Source organism: Artemia franciscana, chromosome 13 (assembly GCF_032884065.1).
Source record: "Artemia franciscana chromosome 13, ASM3288406v1, whole genome shotgun sequence".
In the NCBI taxonomy this organism is placed as follows: Eukaryota; Metazoa; Arthropoda; class Branchiopoda; order Anostraca; family Artemiidae; genus Artemia; species Artemia franciscana.
In genome coordinates, this window is record NC_088875.1 from 21,945,724 (window position 1) to 21,963,485 (window position 17,762).

The window sequence follows — 17,762 nt, forward strand, 5'->3', positions numbered from 1 at the left end:
ACTGAAAGTAAGGAGCGACATTAAAACTTAAAAAGAACAGAAATTAATCCGTATATGAAATGGGTTGTCCCCTCCGCAATCCCTCGCTCTTTACGCTAGATTTTTTAATTGTTTTAAAAAGTAGAATTGTGGCAAAGAGTCAACCTTTAGCGTAAAGAGCGAGGGATTGCGGAGGGGACAACCCATTTCATATACGGAGTAGTTTCTGTTCGTTTTAAGTTTTAATGTCGCTCCTTACTTTCAGTTAAAAAACCTAGTTTTTTTATTTAATTTCTGAACGTTTTTGAATTAATACATTTTTGATTTTGGCTCTCCACAAATAAATTATTAAAATGAAATTTGCATATTAATTCTTTTTTTGGCTAAATGACTTTTTCTTAGTTTTGATCAGACGATTTTGAGAAATAAGGGGTGGGGAAGGAGGCCTAGTTGCCCTCCAATTTTTCGGTTACTTAAAAAGGCAACTAGAACTTTTAATTTTTAACGAACGTTTTTATTAGTAAAAAATATACGAGTCACGACGTAGGCAATAATACTCCTAAACCAATGAATCAACTTAAGAATTAACTTACGTAACAAACTTTTATATTCTTATATTTTTATTATGTATATGAGGGGGTTTGTCCTCTCGTTATTACTTCGCTCTTTACACTAAATCTTAAGTTTTGTCCCAATTCTTTAAGAATGACCCCTGAATCAGAAAGGCCTAAGAATAAATAGTTTAAATTACTGAAAGTACTTTAGCATAAAAAGCGAGGTACTTATCTCCTTCTAAATACCTCGCTCTTTATGCTAAAGTATTTTTAGAACCCCTCATATGCGTAATAATCTCTGTTCGTTTTAAGTTTTAATGCTACTCCTTACTTTCAATTGAAAAAACTTGTTCATGTTCATTTTTTCATTGTTTTTTTTATAGTAATGCTAGAAAACCCCGTGCCCTTTTCATTGAATTTCTCTTCCCCCATGACATATTCCTCCAAGAAAGGTTCCTCCCACATAGCCCCCTCCCCTCAACCCCACCACCAAACCAAAAGAATCCCCCCTGAAAACGTCTGTACGCTTCCCAATAACCATTACTGTATGTAAACACTAGTCAAAGTTTTTAACTTGCAGCCCCTCCCCCAGGGACTGTGGGGGAGTACGTCATCCCCAAAGACAGTTATTATGGTTTTCGACTATGCAGAACAAAATGGCTATCTTTGGGGAAAAAATATGCGTGGGAGGGGGCCTAGGTGCCCTCCATTTTTTTGGTCACGTAAAAAGGGCACTAGAACTTTTCATTTCCGTTAGAATGAGCCCTCTTGCGACATTCTAGGACCACTTGGTCGATACGATGACTCATCGAAAAAAGAAAAAAAAAAATATATAAAAAATAATAATAAATAAACACGCACCCGTGATCTGTCTTCTGGTAAAAAATACGAAATTCCACATTTTTGTAGATAGAAGCTTGAAATTTTTGCTGTAGGGTTCTCTGAAACGCTGAATACGATGGTGTGATTTTCGTTAAGATTCTATGACTTTTAGAGGGTGTTTCCCCCTGTTTTCTAAAATAAGGCAAATTTTCTCAGGCTCGTAACTTTTGATGACAAAGACTAAATTTGATGAAACTTGTATATTTAAAATCAGCATGAAAATCCGATTCTTTTGATGTATCTTATAGGATCAAAATTCCGTTTTTAGAGTTTCGTTTACTATTGAGTCGGGTCGCTCCTTACTACAGTTCGTTGCCACGAACTGTTTGAAACGCAGAAAATAAGGAAAAAGGATAAAACTGTACAACAGAAGAAAATTAGTGATTACTCCAGGAATAGTGCAGGCTCTTTTTCCAAATCCTCTAAAAATTTTGCCCATAACTTCTAATTACTGCTCAATTGAACCTGAATTACAAGCAATATTTCAAAATATCGTTTGGTGGGAAATATTTATCACTTTGACACTGTCTTTCAAAACAATTTCTACTAATAGTTTTACAAAGCTTTCTACCGTGGGCCGTGCTGCACGAAGCTACTGAGGAAACCAAACAAAAATAAAATAGAGGAAGCTCAAGTTAGGCCTGAAGTGTAACAGTCCTACGCTTTTGAACGATAGCATCTTCCACAGAACTAGGGCTAATAAGCAGAAGTTAAATAAACTTAGTTAGAAGGGGATAGTGCGAAAGTAGCTTTTCTTTTGAGAAGACAGCCACAGGAGCAGCAACAGGTAAGTAAGGAAATCTATGCTATAGTCATTAAAACTTATGTTACTTCTGATTTCCAATTACCATCTTACCACGTTCAACCATTATAGCTCACCGAAAAGCAGCGTTTTCAAACCTGAGTGGCGGGTTACGCAAAATATCTACGAAAGAGAACTAGGAAGCCACGCAAAATATCTTAAGCCAGTTAACACTTGATGAAAAACATAATTATAATTAGCAGCCGAGTAATGCAAACTTTATTTTTGTTCAAATAATATTAACTCTCGTAATGAATAAAGTCAGTATTTATTTCAGGTCCTTCTCAGAGTCTTATCATTCAGTGTGATAAAATCAGTGATGTATTTACCAAAACAAATAAACAGATTTCGTTTATATTTTCATGAAATTTCTCAAATTCTTTTACTTAAATGCACAAAATAAACATGTCATAAGTCAAGCTTCAAAAAAATACTTACGTCAGAGCTCCAAGGCCAATAGAAGTGAAAAAGTTAATCGAGAATCGAGTATTTTTCGGACTGTCTCGAGGAAATATCCCTTCAAAGTGCATCTGCATAGTCCTGAAATTAAGACAGAGAATATTAGGAATCAGTCTCATCCAAAAGTAGTGAATAATTAAAATCCACGCGGAAATCTAACTTACCGAGATTCTTGACATTTTAAACAGAACACACAATTTAATATTGAAATATGTTATAATTTGTCGATTAACTATGGAATACCTAGTGTGTTAAGGTGGAAGGGACGATCACACTTAACACCCCCCTCCCTTGCCTTCCGCCCAAGTAAAAAAAATAACGTAGCAGGTTTTGCGAAATAATAATATCCATCAAAAGCAGGAAACTGAGCTGAAACAGTGTTTCAAGTTTCACATTATATATTAAAATTATCCTTTAATACTAAACCTTAATTCAAGCACAAAAGGGAGGAAAGGGGAGGAGATACTCTTGAAAAAAGTGGAAAGATGGTGACCTAAAGATGCACTGTATAGTCTTTACCTATCCTGTATGCATCTATGGCAGCCTTTTCATTAATGCTTAAAGGCAAACAATGAAAGTGACTAAGTGTGTTAAAACCGTCCAAGCTAAGAGCTTCCATAAAATAAATGAATTTACACTAAGAATACAAATTATTCAAATAATTTCAAGCTAGCATTCAACTTTTTTCGAGTTTCTTTTCCTTTATCTCGTTGAGATTAGAGGTAATAATCAACAAGAGCTAAGAGCTCATATGACACTTGTGACGAGGCAAGAAGAGCTAAGAACCAAGAGCTCATATGGTATGAGCTCCAACACAATTCTAAGAATCAATAGATTGATTTAAAAGGAAAATCAGAGGCTTAATGCCGGTCAGGATTTAAAATAACAGCTCTGAGTCACGACGCCCTTCTAAATATCAAAATCTATTCAGATCTGATCATCCACTCGTAAGTTATAAATACCTCATTTTTTCTAATTTTTCCTCTCCCTTTAGACCCCAGATGGTCAAGTGTGGGAAAACGACTTTATCAAGTCATTTTGTGCAGCTCCCTGACGCCTACCAATTTTCATCGTCCTTGCACGTCCATAAGCACCAAACTCGCCAAATCACTGAACCCCTCCCCCCAACTCCCCCAAAGAGAGCGAATCCAGTACGGTTACATCAATCACGTATCAAGGACATTTGCTTATTCTATCCACAAAGCTTCATCCCGATTCCTCCACTCCAAGTGTTTTCCAAGATTTCTCCCTCCAACTCCCCCCAATGTCAAAAGATCTAGTCGGGATTTAAAATAAGAGCTCTGAGACATGAATTCCTTCTAAATATCAAATTTCATTAAGATCTGATCACCTATTCGTAAGATAAAAATACCCCAATTTTCACGTTTTCCAAGAATTCCGGTTTCTCCCTCCCATTTAAAATTAGAGCTTTAAAGCACAAGATCCTTCTAAATATCAAATTTCATTAAGATCTCGTCACCCTTTCGTAAGTTACAAATACCTCAATTTTCAAAATTACCCCCTCCCCCCCCAACTCCACCAAAGAGAGCAGATCCGGTCCGGTTATGTCAGTCACGTATCTTAGACAGATTTTTATTCTTCCCATCTAGTTTCATCCTGATCTCTCTGCTTTAAGTATTTTCTAAGATTTCCGCTCCCCCCCCCCAACTGCCCCCCACCCCAATGACGCTGGATCCGGTTGAGATTTAAAATAAGAGATCTGAGTTACGAGGTCCTTCTAAATATGAAGTTTGATGAAGATCCGATCACTCCTTCGTAAGTTAAAAATACGTCATTTTTTCTAATTTTTCAGAATTACCCCCCCCCCAATAGAGCGGATCCGTTCCAATTATGTAAATAACGTATCTAAGATTTCTGCTTATTTTTCCCACCAAGTTTCATCCCGATCCCTCCAATCTAAGCGTTTTCCATGATTTTAGGTTTCCCCACCCTAAACTCCCTCCAATAACACCAGATCCGGTCGGGATTTAAAATAAGAGCTTTGAGACACGATATCCTTCTAAATATCAAATTTCATTGAGATCCGATCACCCGTTCGTAAGTTAAAAATACCTCATTTTTTCTAATTTTTCAGAATTACCCCCCCCCCCCGCCCAACTACCCCAAAGAGAGCGGATCCGTTCCGCTTATGTCAATCATGTATCTACGACTTGTGCTTATTTTTCCCACCAAGTTTCATCCCGATCCCTCCACTCTAAGTGTTTTCCAAGATTTCAGGTTTCCCCCTCCCAACTCCCCCCAATGTCACCAGATCCGGTCGGGATTTAAAATAAGAGCTCTGAGACACGATATCCTTCCAAACATCTAATTTCATTAAGATCTGATCAACCATTCGTAAGTTAAAAGTACTTCGATTTTTCTATTTTGTCCGAATTAACGGGCCCCCCACTCCCTCCCCCCCAGATGGTCAAATCGGGAAAACGACTATTACTAATTTAATCTGGTCAGGTCCCTGATACGCCTGCGAAATTTCATCGTCCTAGATTACCTGGAAGTGCCTACCGGGAGCACAGTAGCAAAACCGGGACCGACAGACAGACAGACAGACCGACAGAATTTGCGATTGCTATATGCCACTTGGTTAATACCAAGTGCCATAAAATCTTAGTTACACAGTGTTTTTTGCTTTAACGAATAGCTATGGTAAAATATAAAAACTTTTTTAAAGTCCTGTACTAAAATTTTGAATAATGTATCTGTACTAAAATATTGAAGGGAATAGCACTAAATACACTACGGCAAATGCGAAATGGATCATCTTTGCACGCTTACTAGTTGAACACATTTTTTTCTCTTTTTATTTCCTGATAAATTTAGTTTAGTGAGATTCTATACTTTTTTTTTTTAGTGATCAGTCTCATTACCAGACGTCCAAAATTAAAACATATTCCCTGCAGAAAATTGACGAGTTCTGCAGATGACATCAATTTCACTGGTTGCATAAATATATAGAGATATTCAATATACCAGAACCCAACCCCTTACATGGTATACCTGATACTATATCAGGTCAACCTGAGTCACAATGGAAAAGAAATTGAAGTACCCTCAAGACTAGACCACAGGCAACTTCTCTTTTCTACAATACTGAGAAAACATGTACTTCCTATCAAGTAAAATCCAAAGCTTTTACCAGTGAGAATTCCTGATGATAAATTTTCCCTCTAAAATGTAATCAGTAATACTGCTTCCTTATGCTAAGGGTACCTTAGCATTTTCCATTCAGGCCAGTTATTGATTTTCGTTTCGACAGCTTTTTTGGTTTCTCCTCCCGTTATTATAACCTCAATTTCATCCCTACTGAAGATCTTAAATGGCTAGACTCCATATCATGGTCGTAGCGATAGCTACAATCTAGTAAAGAACGAACCACGGCCCATTTAATCAAAAACTAAAAACGTTTGTTTGAAAAAAAACAACTGTCAAGTGAAAAAGAATTACGATTTAAAGATGATTCAGGTATATTAACTATGATTTCGAATAATCTTAATGGCAAAAGTTCCTTACGAAAACAAATACTGGGAATTTCGAAAAACAACCTGAAAACTAATAAAAAAAGTGTCGGATTGAACTGAAAAATGCACCATTGGAATCGCCATTATATCAAATCCGACACAGAAAAGTTACAGCCACCCACTGTGACCAACAAGCAAAATTACTTTTTTACTTGGGTGTGGCTTTGGTAAAAATGCAATAGTAAATGTAACATAAAAAAGATTTTCTATTCATGGCAAGGACAGAACTTAAGATGAGTTATTAAGGCCGAATTGCATTTTGATATGCTTCTGAAACTCATGTCTTTCTCCTAGCAATCGCAAGCAACTGACGTTCGGATATCGCTTAAATTTGCGTTATTTCGAGTCCAGTAATACAAAGTTTTTTCCCCTAGCCGACACAGTGCAAAGCACATTCATCAATTTAGCCCCATTTGAAATTCTAAGGATTTTGCGGTTTTCTCAAGACAATTGCTAAATCGTCTCAAAGTGCTTCCAGTTTTTCTTTTTAAGAAATTGAGAGGAATTTCGAATTTGTCTTTTTCCTTTACTGTGTGTAAATAATTTGCCCAATAAGTAAGTACCTTGAAAACCATCTCGACCGTTTAACACCCAAGACTGTCAGTAATACCCTCAATGGAATTTAAGACGGATAAGTTGATTTCTAGTCACTCGGATCGATGATGCATTTTATATTAGATTTATCATACCCTGTTTGAATTAATTTAAAGAAGTACATCAGATAGGTTCATACCTCCATATTACGGGCTTCTCCATATCACGGACCAAGGAGCCTTATGGAAGCCATTGGTTTAGTGTTCTTGTAAATATTTGCTGTAATAATCAAAGGAACTGCACTGAACCTAGCGTCAGATGTCTACTTGAAAATTGAAGATCTATATTTTCGAATTATTGAGGGTAAAAAAAAATTGGCAAAGGAACAAGGTTCAAGGAACTTTAATTTTCATTAGATAATTAGACTGAGACTGACTTAAGACAGTATTATGCGTCATATACTGATTATTGACATCTGCCCAATTTTTTCCGTTTTCTTTTCTGTTCATCCTTGTTCAAAACATAAGATTTGTCATAATTTTCTGCGTTTGCCTTGGCCCACACGGTTTGAACCGAGTTTACATCGATTAATTCACCATAAAAAAAAAACTGAACTTCGCTTTTATTTATTGCAAAAAAAAAAAAAAAAAAAAAAAAAAAAAAAAAAAAAAAAAAAACACCGTATCGATTACCTAGAATTAGTATTTACTATCAATAATCCCCTTCTTTCCTTTAAATTCCCAAACCCTCTCGTTACTCCGGATTAATACACAGGTTCACACAGGAGCAAAAATCGCCCATCGCCTTAATTTAGTTGCCAGTTTGAGCAATTTTAGCTGCTCCGTTGAGGAACTTCGCGGAGTTGAAAAAATTCAACTTTTATAGGGCGACGAAGCAATTTTTATAGCAATTTTCCGCGCACAACAGCAGCATAATGGAAGATACTGATAATATTATTGAGAAGCTGATAATGGCTGTTCAGTTTAATTCTATTGTGTGTGTCTAGCGATTATCATAAATCCAAATCATTGATCACTAAATAATGTGACTATCTTCTAATTTGTGACAATCAAAGAAAAGCTGTGGACCCCACTACCATGATTATCTCGAGAAAACTTGAAATCGTGCGAGACATGAATAGGAAAGCTTACTGAATTCTTCTTTCTTTTTCTCCTCCTTAAAACAAGTGATAGAATCAGAGCATCTTCTTGATTCATGTATTGTATTGTATCGGATTAACGACGCTTCTTGACTACTCAGGTCTCTGCGTTGGCCCTGCAGTGCATTCCTGCAGCATGATTCGATCTCTGGGTCCCGTATTACCAAGCTAAGGTCAAATCCACTGCGCCACCACAGGACTCATGATTCGATATTTATTTATTATTTAAGAATTAACGACGCTTCTTGACTACTAAGGTCCCTGCGCCGGCCCTGCAGTGCATTCCTGCAGCGTGATTCGATCTCTGGGTCCCGTATTACCAAGCTAAGGTCAAATCCACTACGCCACCACAGGACACATGATTCGATATCTGGGTCCCGTACTTTAATTTCAAATTTTTTGCGGATAAAAATTTACAAAATCCTCTGTGACCAACAAGGCAACGAAAATTACCAATTGCCACGATTGAGGAAAATTGCCTATCGCTGCAATTTCTTGTTTGTGAACCTAAGGTTATAAAAGTTTTTTTTCTATGTGTACGAGGGAGTATACATATCTACTACAAACCTAAATATAAACTGTGAAGTCACTGAATTCCTTACAGTCAATACGAAAATCTTCTTTTCAAAAGCCGCATTCTTTATTCCAATATCAAATACATATCAATAGATATCTTGCTTAAAGCACTGCCTTTTTGGAAGTATTCTGCGAATCAGAAAATGAAAAAAAGAAAAACTGTTAAAAAGCGAAGAAAATTAACCAGAACTCAACCAGAGCCCAGAGCCCATGATTTGAGCTGAATTAACACAGATTAACTCGTGCCCATGGTTTGTAACAGTTTAGGGTTTAAGCAAGCTTTCAGGCAAAAAATTTGATTGATTGATAGTTGATTTGAAAAAATCAACATTTATGATGTCTTTATATCGCCCACCTTCCGGAAGCATAGATCAATTTTTGATGCAATTTGAAATTTTATTAAATAAAATATCACAAATGAATAAGCAAATATTCATTTTTGGTGATTTCAACCTAGACCTAATAAAATTCAAGCAAAGCAAAATGATTCGAAGACAAGTGAATTTTTAGAACTAATTCTTTGTCAAGGACTGCTCCCATCATGTCTGATTCCAACTCGAATAGATGATAATGGAGCAACATTAATTGATAATATTTTTTCTAATAGTATTTGTTTTTCAACTTTTGTCATATTAAACGATATTTCAGATCACGGTGTGATAATTTCTGAATTTAATTTAGCCAGATCTAAAAAAATAAAGGTAATGAAAAAACAGGTCGTATAATAAATGATGAATCAATTGCAGGTTTAATTATTAAGCTAGGAGATATAGATTGGAAGGAAGTAGTCAGTACTGAGGATGCAAACAAGACATTGGAAATGTTTTATAAATCATTTAATGATGTTTATAATGATATATGTCCGAAAGTTAAAAGGAAAACACCCAAGTCAATGCCACAAAAACCATGGATATCCCCGAGACTATTAAAATGTATTAATGAAAAAAATAGACTATACAAAATTAAACGCAACTATCCGTCTGATGAAAAAATCCAGAAATTCAAATTGTACAAAAATACTCTGACTAGAACTTTGAGAGAAAGTGAAAGAAATTATTATGAGAAGGAAATATCTTCAGTCTTAATAATGGAAATGACGCTAATGAATCAACTGAAAAAAAGGATATCGTAGAATTATTTGCTAAGCATTTCAGTAAAATTGGTGAAGAATTGGTTAGAGATCTTTTGGATGAGTCATCAGATTATACACGATTTTTGCCCCAAAACGAAGATAAATCATTGTATATGCTACCAGTATCACTTAATGAATACCAAAAAGCTATTGGTGATTTAAAGAGAGAAAATTCGGCTTCATTTAAAGAGAGAAATTCGGTTTAAAGGATATCGACAAATCCTTTAAAGAAAACATCAGGAGTAATATATGAGCCTCTTGCACATGTTATAAATACGAGCATAAAAAATGGTGTCTTCCCTGATCTTCTGAAAAAGGCTAAAATAATCCCTATATTAAAAAAAGCTGAGGCTCAAGATCCCAATAATTACCGTCCTATTGCACTCCTTTCCCCACTGACTAAAGTTTTTGAAAAAATAATGAAGTATAGACTTACATCATTTCTGGAAAAGATAAATTTTCTTTTGAAGTTCCAGTTTGGTTTTTTAAAAGATAGATCGACAGAAGATGCCGTCGCCGCGACACATATTTTCATTAATGATGCTTTAGATGATGATTGTTTTGCAGCTACATTGCTTTTTGATTTTAAAATTGCTTTTTGATACTACATTGCTTTTTGATACTATAAATCGCGAAATTCTATTTAAAAAACTTGAAAATACGGGAATAAGAGGAGCACCTTTAAAATTAATCAAATCATATTAGCACAATTGAAGGTTTGTGGTAGATATTGATGGTGAATATTCGTATGAGACATCGAATAATAATATTGGTGTGCCACAAGGTTCAATTTTAGGACCTCTATTATTTTTAATATATATATAAATGATCTCCCTAAATCTACTCCTGAAAATGCATTATCAATTATGTTTGCGGATAATATTGCAGCAAGTTTAAAAGCACCAACATTAGATGTACTGAAAGAAAAACTGATTGAAGTTGCAAAATCCTTCACAAATTGGTTCCAAATAAACAAACTTGTCCCTAATTTTGTTAAAACAGAATTTATTATTTACGGAAGATCAAATCAAAAGTAGAAAAAAATTTCTCTGAATAAAATTACCATTGATACTATTCATGAAATCAAAAGAGTATGCACAGCAAAATATTTAGGTATCGTTTTTGACCCTACCATGAATTTTAAAACACACATTTCGTTGTTGAGACTAAAATTATCAAGAAATATAGGTTTGCTCCACCGACTAAAATTTTTATTCTCATATAAGGTTCTAAGAATTCTATATTTTTGCCTAATTGATGCACACCTCCCTCCGATATTGCTCAGCTATATTTTTGCTGACTTTTAAATCACATATTAAACCACTACAAACCCTGCAAAACAAAGCTATTCGAATTCTAGATAAGTTTTTACAACACCCGAGGAGTACAGATATCATCTCTGAAACACGTACTTCTTACCTGTTTCTAGACATAATGACTCTTACACAGAAATCTCATCTGCCATTATCTAGTTGGTTTTTTAAGATTCAACATGTACATAGTTTCTTTTTTGACCGGAATTTACTGTCCAAACATCAAAATTCACTGATAACTAGATGTGTTAACCCGTATAAACTACCTCTGGTGAAAAATAAAAGATCCTGTTTCAACCTCCGGTATATGATCCTATCAATAGCCAACAAATATTCATTAAATAGATTTGTTGAGTTACCAAAAGAATCTTTCAAGAGACAATTAAAAAGTTATATAATGGAATCTGCTTGCAAGAACGGTTGGTAAATTTTTTTTATTTTATATTTTATTTTGGCCTCACTCCACTTACTCCACCTGAAATACTCTCATTAAAGATAATGTTTTGTTTTTTTTTTATTGATGAAATAGTGGTTCATTTTTTGTTTGTTCTGTATCAATGAGGATTGTTAAATTTTGTTTATATGTCTTGCCCAGTAGTCGAGCTTGTCTCTCCATTTGGGCGAGTTGAAGATTTTGATGAATATAAATTTTTGAATAAATGAATCTGAATCTGAATTAATTCAACTTCTCAGTGAAAGCAAAAATAAAGTTTTTAAGCATGTCGGAGAAACCATTTTGCATCTGAGAATTTATGTAGGATTGAGTTATATGGTATTTATGTATGGTAGTCTTTGGGCCAAGGGGTCCAAAAATATTGGTACCAGGTATGGTCGATCTCCCTTATCTCCTTTGGAGTATATATGTCTTTGAAAATGCAATTAGCGGATAATGATCCACTAAATGATCCTTTTTCATATCCAGTTTACTCTAAAAAGTGCAGTAGTCATCTCCATGGAATTTGAAGATATCTTTACGAGGATATCTTTATGGAAGAACAACATATTATTTTCACTTTTGCTGCACATATTGCAACAGAAAGGCCTTTAAGATGTATTTAAAAACCTAGCAACTAAACATTATTAACTTACGGATCTTTAAGGCGGCTATTCAGCTTTTGAAGCCCCAAATATTCAGCTAATTCCTGAAACAGGATTTTTGTAAAGATACGACTTGCCGATGTTGTCTCCTCTTCGTTCAAATGGATATGAGAAAGAACTTCCCAAGATATGGCATCACTAAACAACAGATGTCCAAAGAATTTGGCAACGTTCCGCAGCTTTCCAATGTCGATGCGATGAATGGTGTCATAAGAATCACAAAATAATTGTTGGAAAGGAGGAAGGTACTCTCGCTTGATCTGGCAGAATCTCTAAAATACAAATAAGCCTTAGTAACAATGAGGGTCAGTTATATATGGATATCTCTCAGCTAAATTCCATCAAGACACACACCCCCTCCTGCCAAAGAATTTTATGTAATATAGAAAATATTCACGTATTTTTTTTTGCAGCGCCAAAGTGTCCTTTATATTATCTAGACAGAATTAGACTTTTTCCGTATTTATCCTCCACTCCATTCTATGGAAAACAGAAATTGAAAAGCAAAAATTGTCTCATTTGCCATCGATCAGGAGCAACAATCGATGATGTTGGAATAAATTAAAAGGGAGAGGGACTGGTATCTTCCCAGGATTTTCTTTTCCATACATACTCCCGCTTCTCACTTGTAGTTCAAGAAAGATTGTATTAACAGCTTTCTTATCTTGAGAAATAGAAATAACTCGCCTGGAATATGCCTATCCTGGAACCCCTTCGTTCAAGGTTTACAGTCAGAGAGAGCCGAATGTAACTTCAAAGAAACCTTCAAGACTAAAAAAAAGTGACGGGCCATAGCTGGTAGATGGACAGAACCATTCAGGCCTTGATCTGGATTGATATAAATTCCTGAGAATTTCTGTTATTAAGCTCGACATTTCCAAGCTAGTCAGCACGAAATTTCTATTTTTATTCAAACCTGTAGCAGGTTCTTTTACTATACGAATACAAGTTTGCAACCTACTTTTATTTAACAAATTCTTTTTCTTTCAATCCTTTTGGTTTCTTCAAAAAAGTTCAAAGGGTCTGTATCATCAGCTAAAAACTTTGGAATTAAAACTGAGGACGTAACATCGGTAAATTTTAGGGTTGAAAGAATAGAGATGGCCGTAAACAATTCTCAGACCCAGGAAATACATGGAAAATTAGAGATGCAAAAACACTGTGCTTTGTATGTCCTATAACACAATATTTTATACTTAAGACAATAACACTTTCCATTTGTTTTTCCTAAGAAGTTCAATTTCAAATCGTTCAGATTTTTCGTGTGAATTTTGTCTTACGTCAAGAGTGGGTTTCAGCATCCGTCATATTGCGTAAAAAACTTGGAACTCAATTATAGTATCAGTGCGAGAATGTAGCAATGAGCGACAGCTTTCAAAATTATTAAAAAAAATTTAACGACGCAATGAAATTTTTTTTTTTTCAAAAATAAAGAACTCGCTATTAAATAATTGCAAAACATAATCGCTAAGTTGAAATTTGTCAAAATTATTGGGTACGAGTATTAAAAGCTATGATGGGTTTATATGTAAGCTATGACGTGTTTTCAAATATTTAAATAAATAACAAATAATTAGGTGAAAAAATTAAATCAAAGATTTATCTGTTCAAAAATATTGCGATAAGTTGCAAACGCGTGCATATGCGGTCGTGATTTTTTGCATCAATTTTTGTATATCCGCGAAAACATGAACAAAGATTTGAAACAATATTTAAGGGCTCAAAAAATGTATAAAAAGTTACAAACAAAACAGTAAAGCACTGATCGAATAATTTGTATGTTGTAGAAATCTACCAATAATTTTGCTGAATTTTCACAACTTTGACTTGGTTCATTTTTGGAAAAAAAAAAAAAAAAAAAAAAAAAAAAAAAAAAAAAAAAAAAAAAAAAAAAACTGTTATAAGGTAGAAAAAATTTCTACCAGTCACCCGATCGCAGTGAAGCCGATTCAGTCACTAAAGCCTGATAAACATCTTGAGTTAGTTCAAAGCGATGCAGCAAAAAAGAATATCTTTTGATCCAATGGTGTATCCAGGATATTTGTTGACAAAGGGGCGTACACACAAAAACTTTTAAAAACATATCAATTTTTTACGCGCATTTTATTACGTTTTTACGAAACAAAAATTTCAGGAGGGTATTCTAACCGAGCCCCCCTCCTAGATCAAGTCTTAATTTCAACACTAAACTTTGTGTACGTTTTAGAAAACACTTACTTGGGCCAAAAGTCCAAAAAACTTTTCATAAGTTCTCTGTTGAGCACAACAGTCCAAGATCATGTTGCACAGTTCCACTTCTTGTCCGGGCTTAAGCTGCATCTTCATGAGTTTGTGGGCACATTCATTGTGATCTAAACTGGATTGGATAGTCAAATAGATTGTTCTTCTTAAAGCTGTCAAATTTGTTTCCGTTTCATCAATAATCGTTTGCTTCTTTTCTTCATCTAAAATATTAAAAGATGACATATTATTCCCTATCTTTTTCTTATTTAGCTTTGAAAATACACATTGATATTTAGAGAGTATTTTTGCTTTTCCTACGAAGTCTCCCACGGTATCATCTTTTAATGTTAGTTTGAACCTATAAAATTCAAAATTTTTAGACCCAGGATAAATCACAAATTTTATAAATGTGTATATTCATACTATATCCAAATTCCAATTTAAAGCTTACTTTTGAGGAGCGTCACTCTTTAATTACTGTTCATTACAACACACTTCTTGTTTTAATTTCTATTATTCAGTGCAAAACACAATAAAATACGTTAATAAAAAATTAGATTTGGATTTAGATTCTTGTAAAGAAATATTTTAATGAAGCAACACCGGTTCAGTCTTCCCAGGGGTTGGATGCTTCTACGTAAATACGATCAGGTTAGGAAGGTAATTTTTTTTCTTATTTGAATTCTCTTATGGGGAAGACCCTAAATCTGCAATTTTGAAAATAATTACCAATATTTTAAATATCGCTAAGATATAAAACGTGACAAGTTCGTAATATCAATGTGAGTAAAAATTCCTTTTTTTTTCTTTTTGACATAGATACAGTCAACCTCACCAGAGAAGGTAATCGCGTAGTTTGCATGACTAGTGGCGCATCATTAGACCACTGGTGGCCAGGTTTGCCACCTGTACCATGAAAGTGTCATTTTTCACTATTTTATTATGTGTAGCACTGTAGCATGAGCTCGGGGTTGCTAAAATAGTTCAAAAATAGCACAAAAGTGCTTGACCCTATAGCAACCGTGCTACTAGCACAGCCAAACGTTTTATGACTGTAATATTAAGATAAAATTTTTTTAAAGAAAACTTAAAATCAAATACTATTTGTCCGTAATTTTCTATACCACCAATTTTATTACATAGCAAAATAGAAGTGATTTATCATAGTTTTATTCCTTCTAAATCCCCAAGTGATGCTTTTTCTTTGGTGATTTTTACACTTTATAGGTTGAAAAGTCGGCGAGTTTAGATTTGAAATCACTCCAAAAATAATAAAATCAAACCTTCCTTTACTAACATTTCAAAAAGCTGGAAAACAGCATGAGGATTTTAGGGACATGAAGGTGCACGACTTAAGTTTTTTTGTGGTTTAGTGTGCTTTTCGATAGCGAGGTGAATTTCAGATGATTTATCCCGATTCTTTTTAGAAAGTACCAGTCGAACCAGTAAGCAATGAAATCAATCAATCAATATCTTTATTGCCCAAAAACACACACAAGGGTTCCATATGGATTAGATGAGAAGACAGAAAAACAACAAAAGAAAAGAAAAGAAAGAAGAAGACACTCAAAAAGAAATCTATACTACCAAGAATAGATTCAAATATTTCTACTAACATATTGCAGGATGGAAGCTGTTTGTCCTGTCAAGCCTAGAAAAATAGCGACTGCGACACTCCTCAGCCATGGTTAGTGGCTCAGTTAATTCATAGGCTGAAACTAGTCTTTTGTTTCGAGTCCATGGAGATATACACAAGAGAAATTTCGTGAAACGAAAATATAGGGATCTAATAATCTTTTTATCAGTAGCTCTAAACATATTCCAAAATGGAGTCAATTCGAGGACATGAGATATCGCAAAAGCGTTGAAGACACGGTAGAGAATACGCCTGCTGTAGCAAGCTTTACAGCAAACTATCACACCAAACGCTCTTCTAAGTTTCTCACTTAGATGAGAGCTAAGAGGAGCCCTTGTCGCTTTTACATTATCCCTTATCGGGAGACCAAGATACTTCATACAAGCAGAAAACTGAACACTCTGATTTCCTAACTGTACACATCCAACATCAACGACAGATTTGCCGAAAGCAAGGACCTCACAATCGAAGCATTTAAATTGAAAACAATTTCGGCATATTACCTACTAAGCGCAGAAAAATTCTCCAAAAGCAGATGATACAGTTCTACTTAAATTCGAGATATTGTCAGCGTAATTGAGTATGGAAAGATCCAAACGTTTAAAAACAAAACTAATTCTAGCCTTTTTCTGGGGTAGCCTTTTTCGAATAACGGCTTTACATAATACGTAACCATGACGCGTAGGTACTTGCATGACAACACATAATCTCACATACAGATTTTTAAATACCCGCACAGCTGAACAGTTGAGACTTCGCTGCTGCGCACAATACAGCAAATGGGAATGCAAACTAGAATCGAAAACACGAGAAACATCATGAGCCGCAAGGATGAGAAATTCACCACTATTCTCTATATCCATCAGAACGTTGGCAAGTATATAGTGCACGTGTTCCCGACTATAGCCTTCCTTAAAGCCAAACTGGTTGTCCAGAGTTGAACGGGCCTTATTTACGTTCTTAATCATTAGTAGCTCAAGCAATTTACATACAACAGAAGAAACTGTTATTGGCATATAGGAACGACATTGCCGGCTATCTTTATCTTTTTTTCGGAACAGGAATTCATGTACCAACAAAAAAAGAATCGGGGACAATACCAGAATCAAAAATGATTTGGTAAAACAAATGTAGATGCAGCAGCAGCTTATCACTTGCATGTAATAAATGAAAACCACATAATTGATCATAACCACAAGGGAACTTTTTTCGAAAATGAATGATAGCACTAAAATATCAGAGGCCGTAACTACAAAACCAACATCTGATTCAGTATAAATAGACTATTCACTAGTAGTGATTCATAGCGGGTTTCTAACACTGGATCACGTGAAGAAAATTCGCTCGTGAAATATTTCGATCCAGTCACTCTCACTTGGATGCTCTGAAGTGACACCTTTTGACTTTTTTCCCCCGATGAATCTCCAGATTCCATTTGGGTTAGCTGTGAGACGCTCGCTCCTGCTGTCAATAATCTCAGCTTTGTGATTGGCAAGACACTTAGAAAACGTCGTTTGGTATATAGCCGAATATCATTAACAGCACCAGACTTTGACCGGTCGTAATCATTCCATATTTGGTGCCAAAACTTTGAAGATTTGCAACTTTGCTGTAAAGCTAGATTTATCAATAAGGCAGGTATTTCTGAGCCCAGATGAACTTTACGTAGAGGAACGGCACAACACCCAGCACAACGCATGACATGTATGATTTCACTACAGTAAATGTTGATTAGAATGTTTTTTTTTTCTCCGACTCGGTGAGCTCTGAGGATTGCATCAGCTTGGGAAAGGATCTTAATTTTGTCAAGTGTGGCATCAAGCTCTGCTTTATATACAACATCATTTATTTTCTTGCAGTCACATTTAAATTCCCACTT

At 35.0% G+C, this 17,762-nt stretch overlaps 1 protein-coding gene across 2 annotated transcripts in view; it reads right to left on the bottom strand.

Annotated features, from left to right (window-relative positions):
* Positions 1-17,762, bottom strand: part of LOC136034659 (pre-mRNA-splicing factor CWC22 homolog) — a 51,266-nt gene that overhangs the window by 8,347 nt on the left and 25,157 nt on the right. For both annotated transcript variants that reach the window (XM_065715974.1, XM_065715975.1), the window contains exons 8-10: positions 14,242-14,468; positions 12,016-12,296; positions 2,656-2,757 (exon numbers count right to left, since the gene is read on the bottom strand). In XM_065715974.1, the coding sequence (XP_065572046.1) occupies positions 2,656-2,757; positions 12,016-12,296; positions 14,242-14,468 (610 nt within the window). The remainder of the gene's footprint in view (positions 1-2,655; positions 2,758-12,015; positions 12,297-14,241; positions 14,469-17,762) is intronic.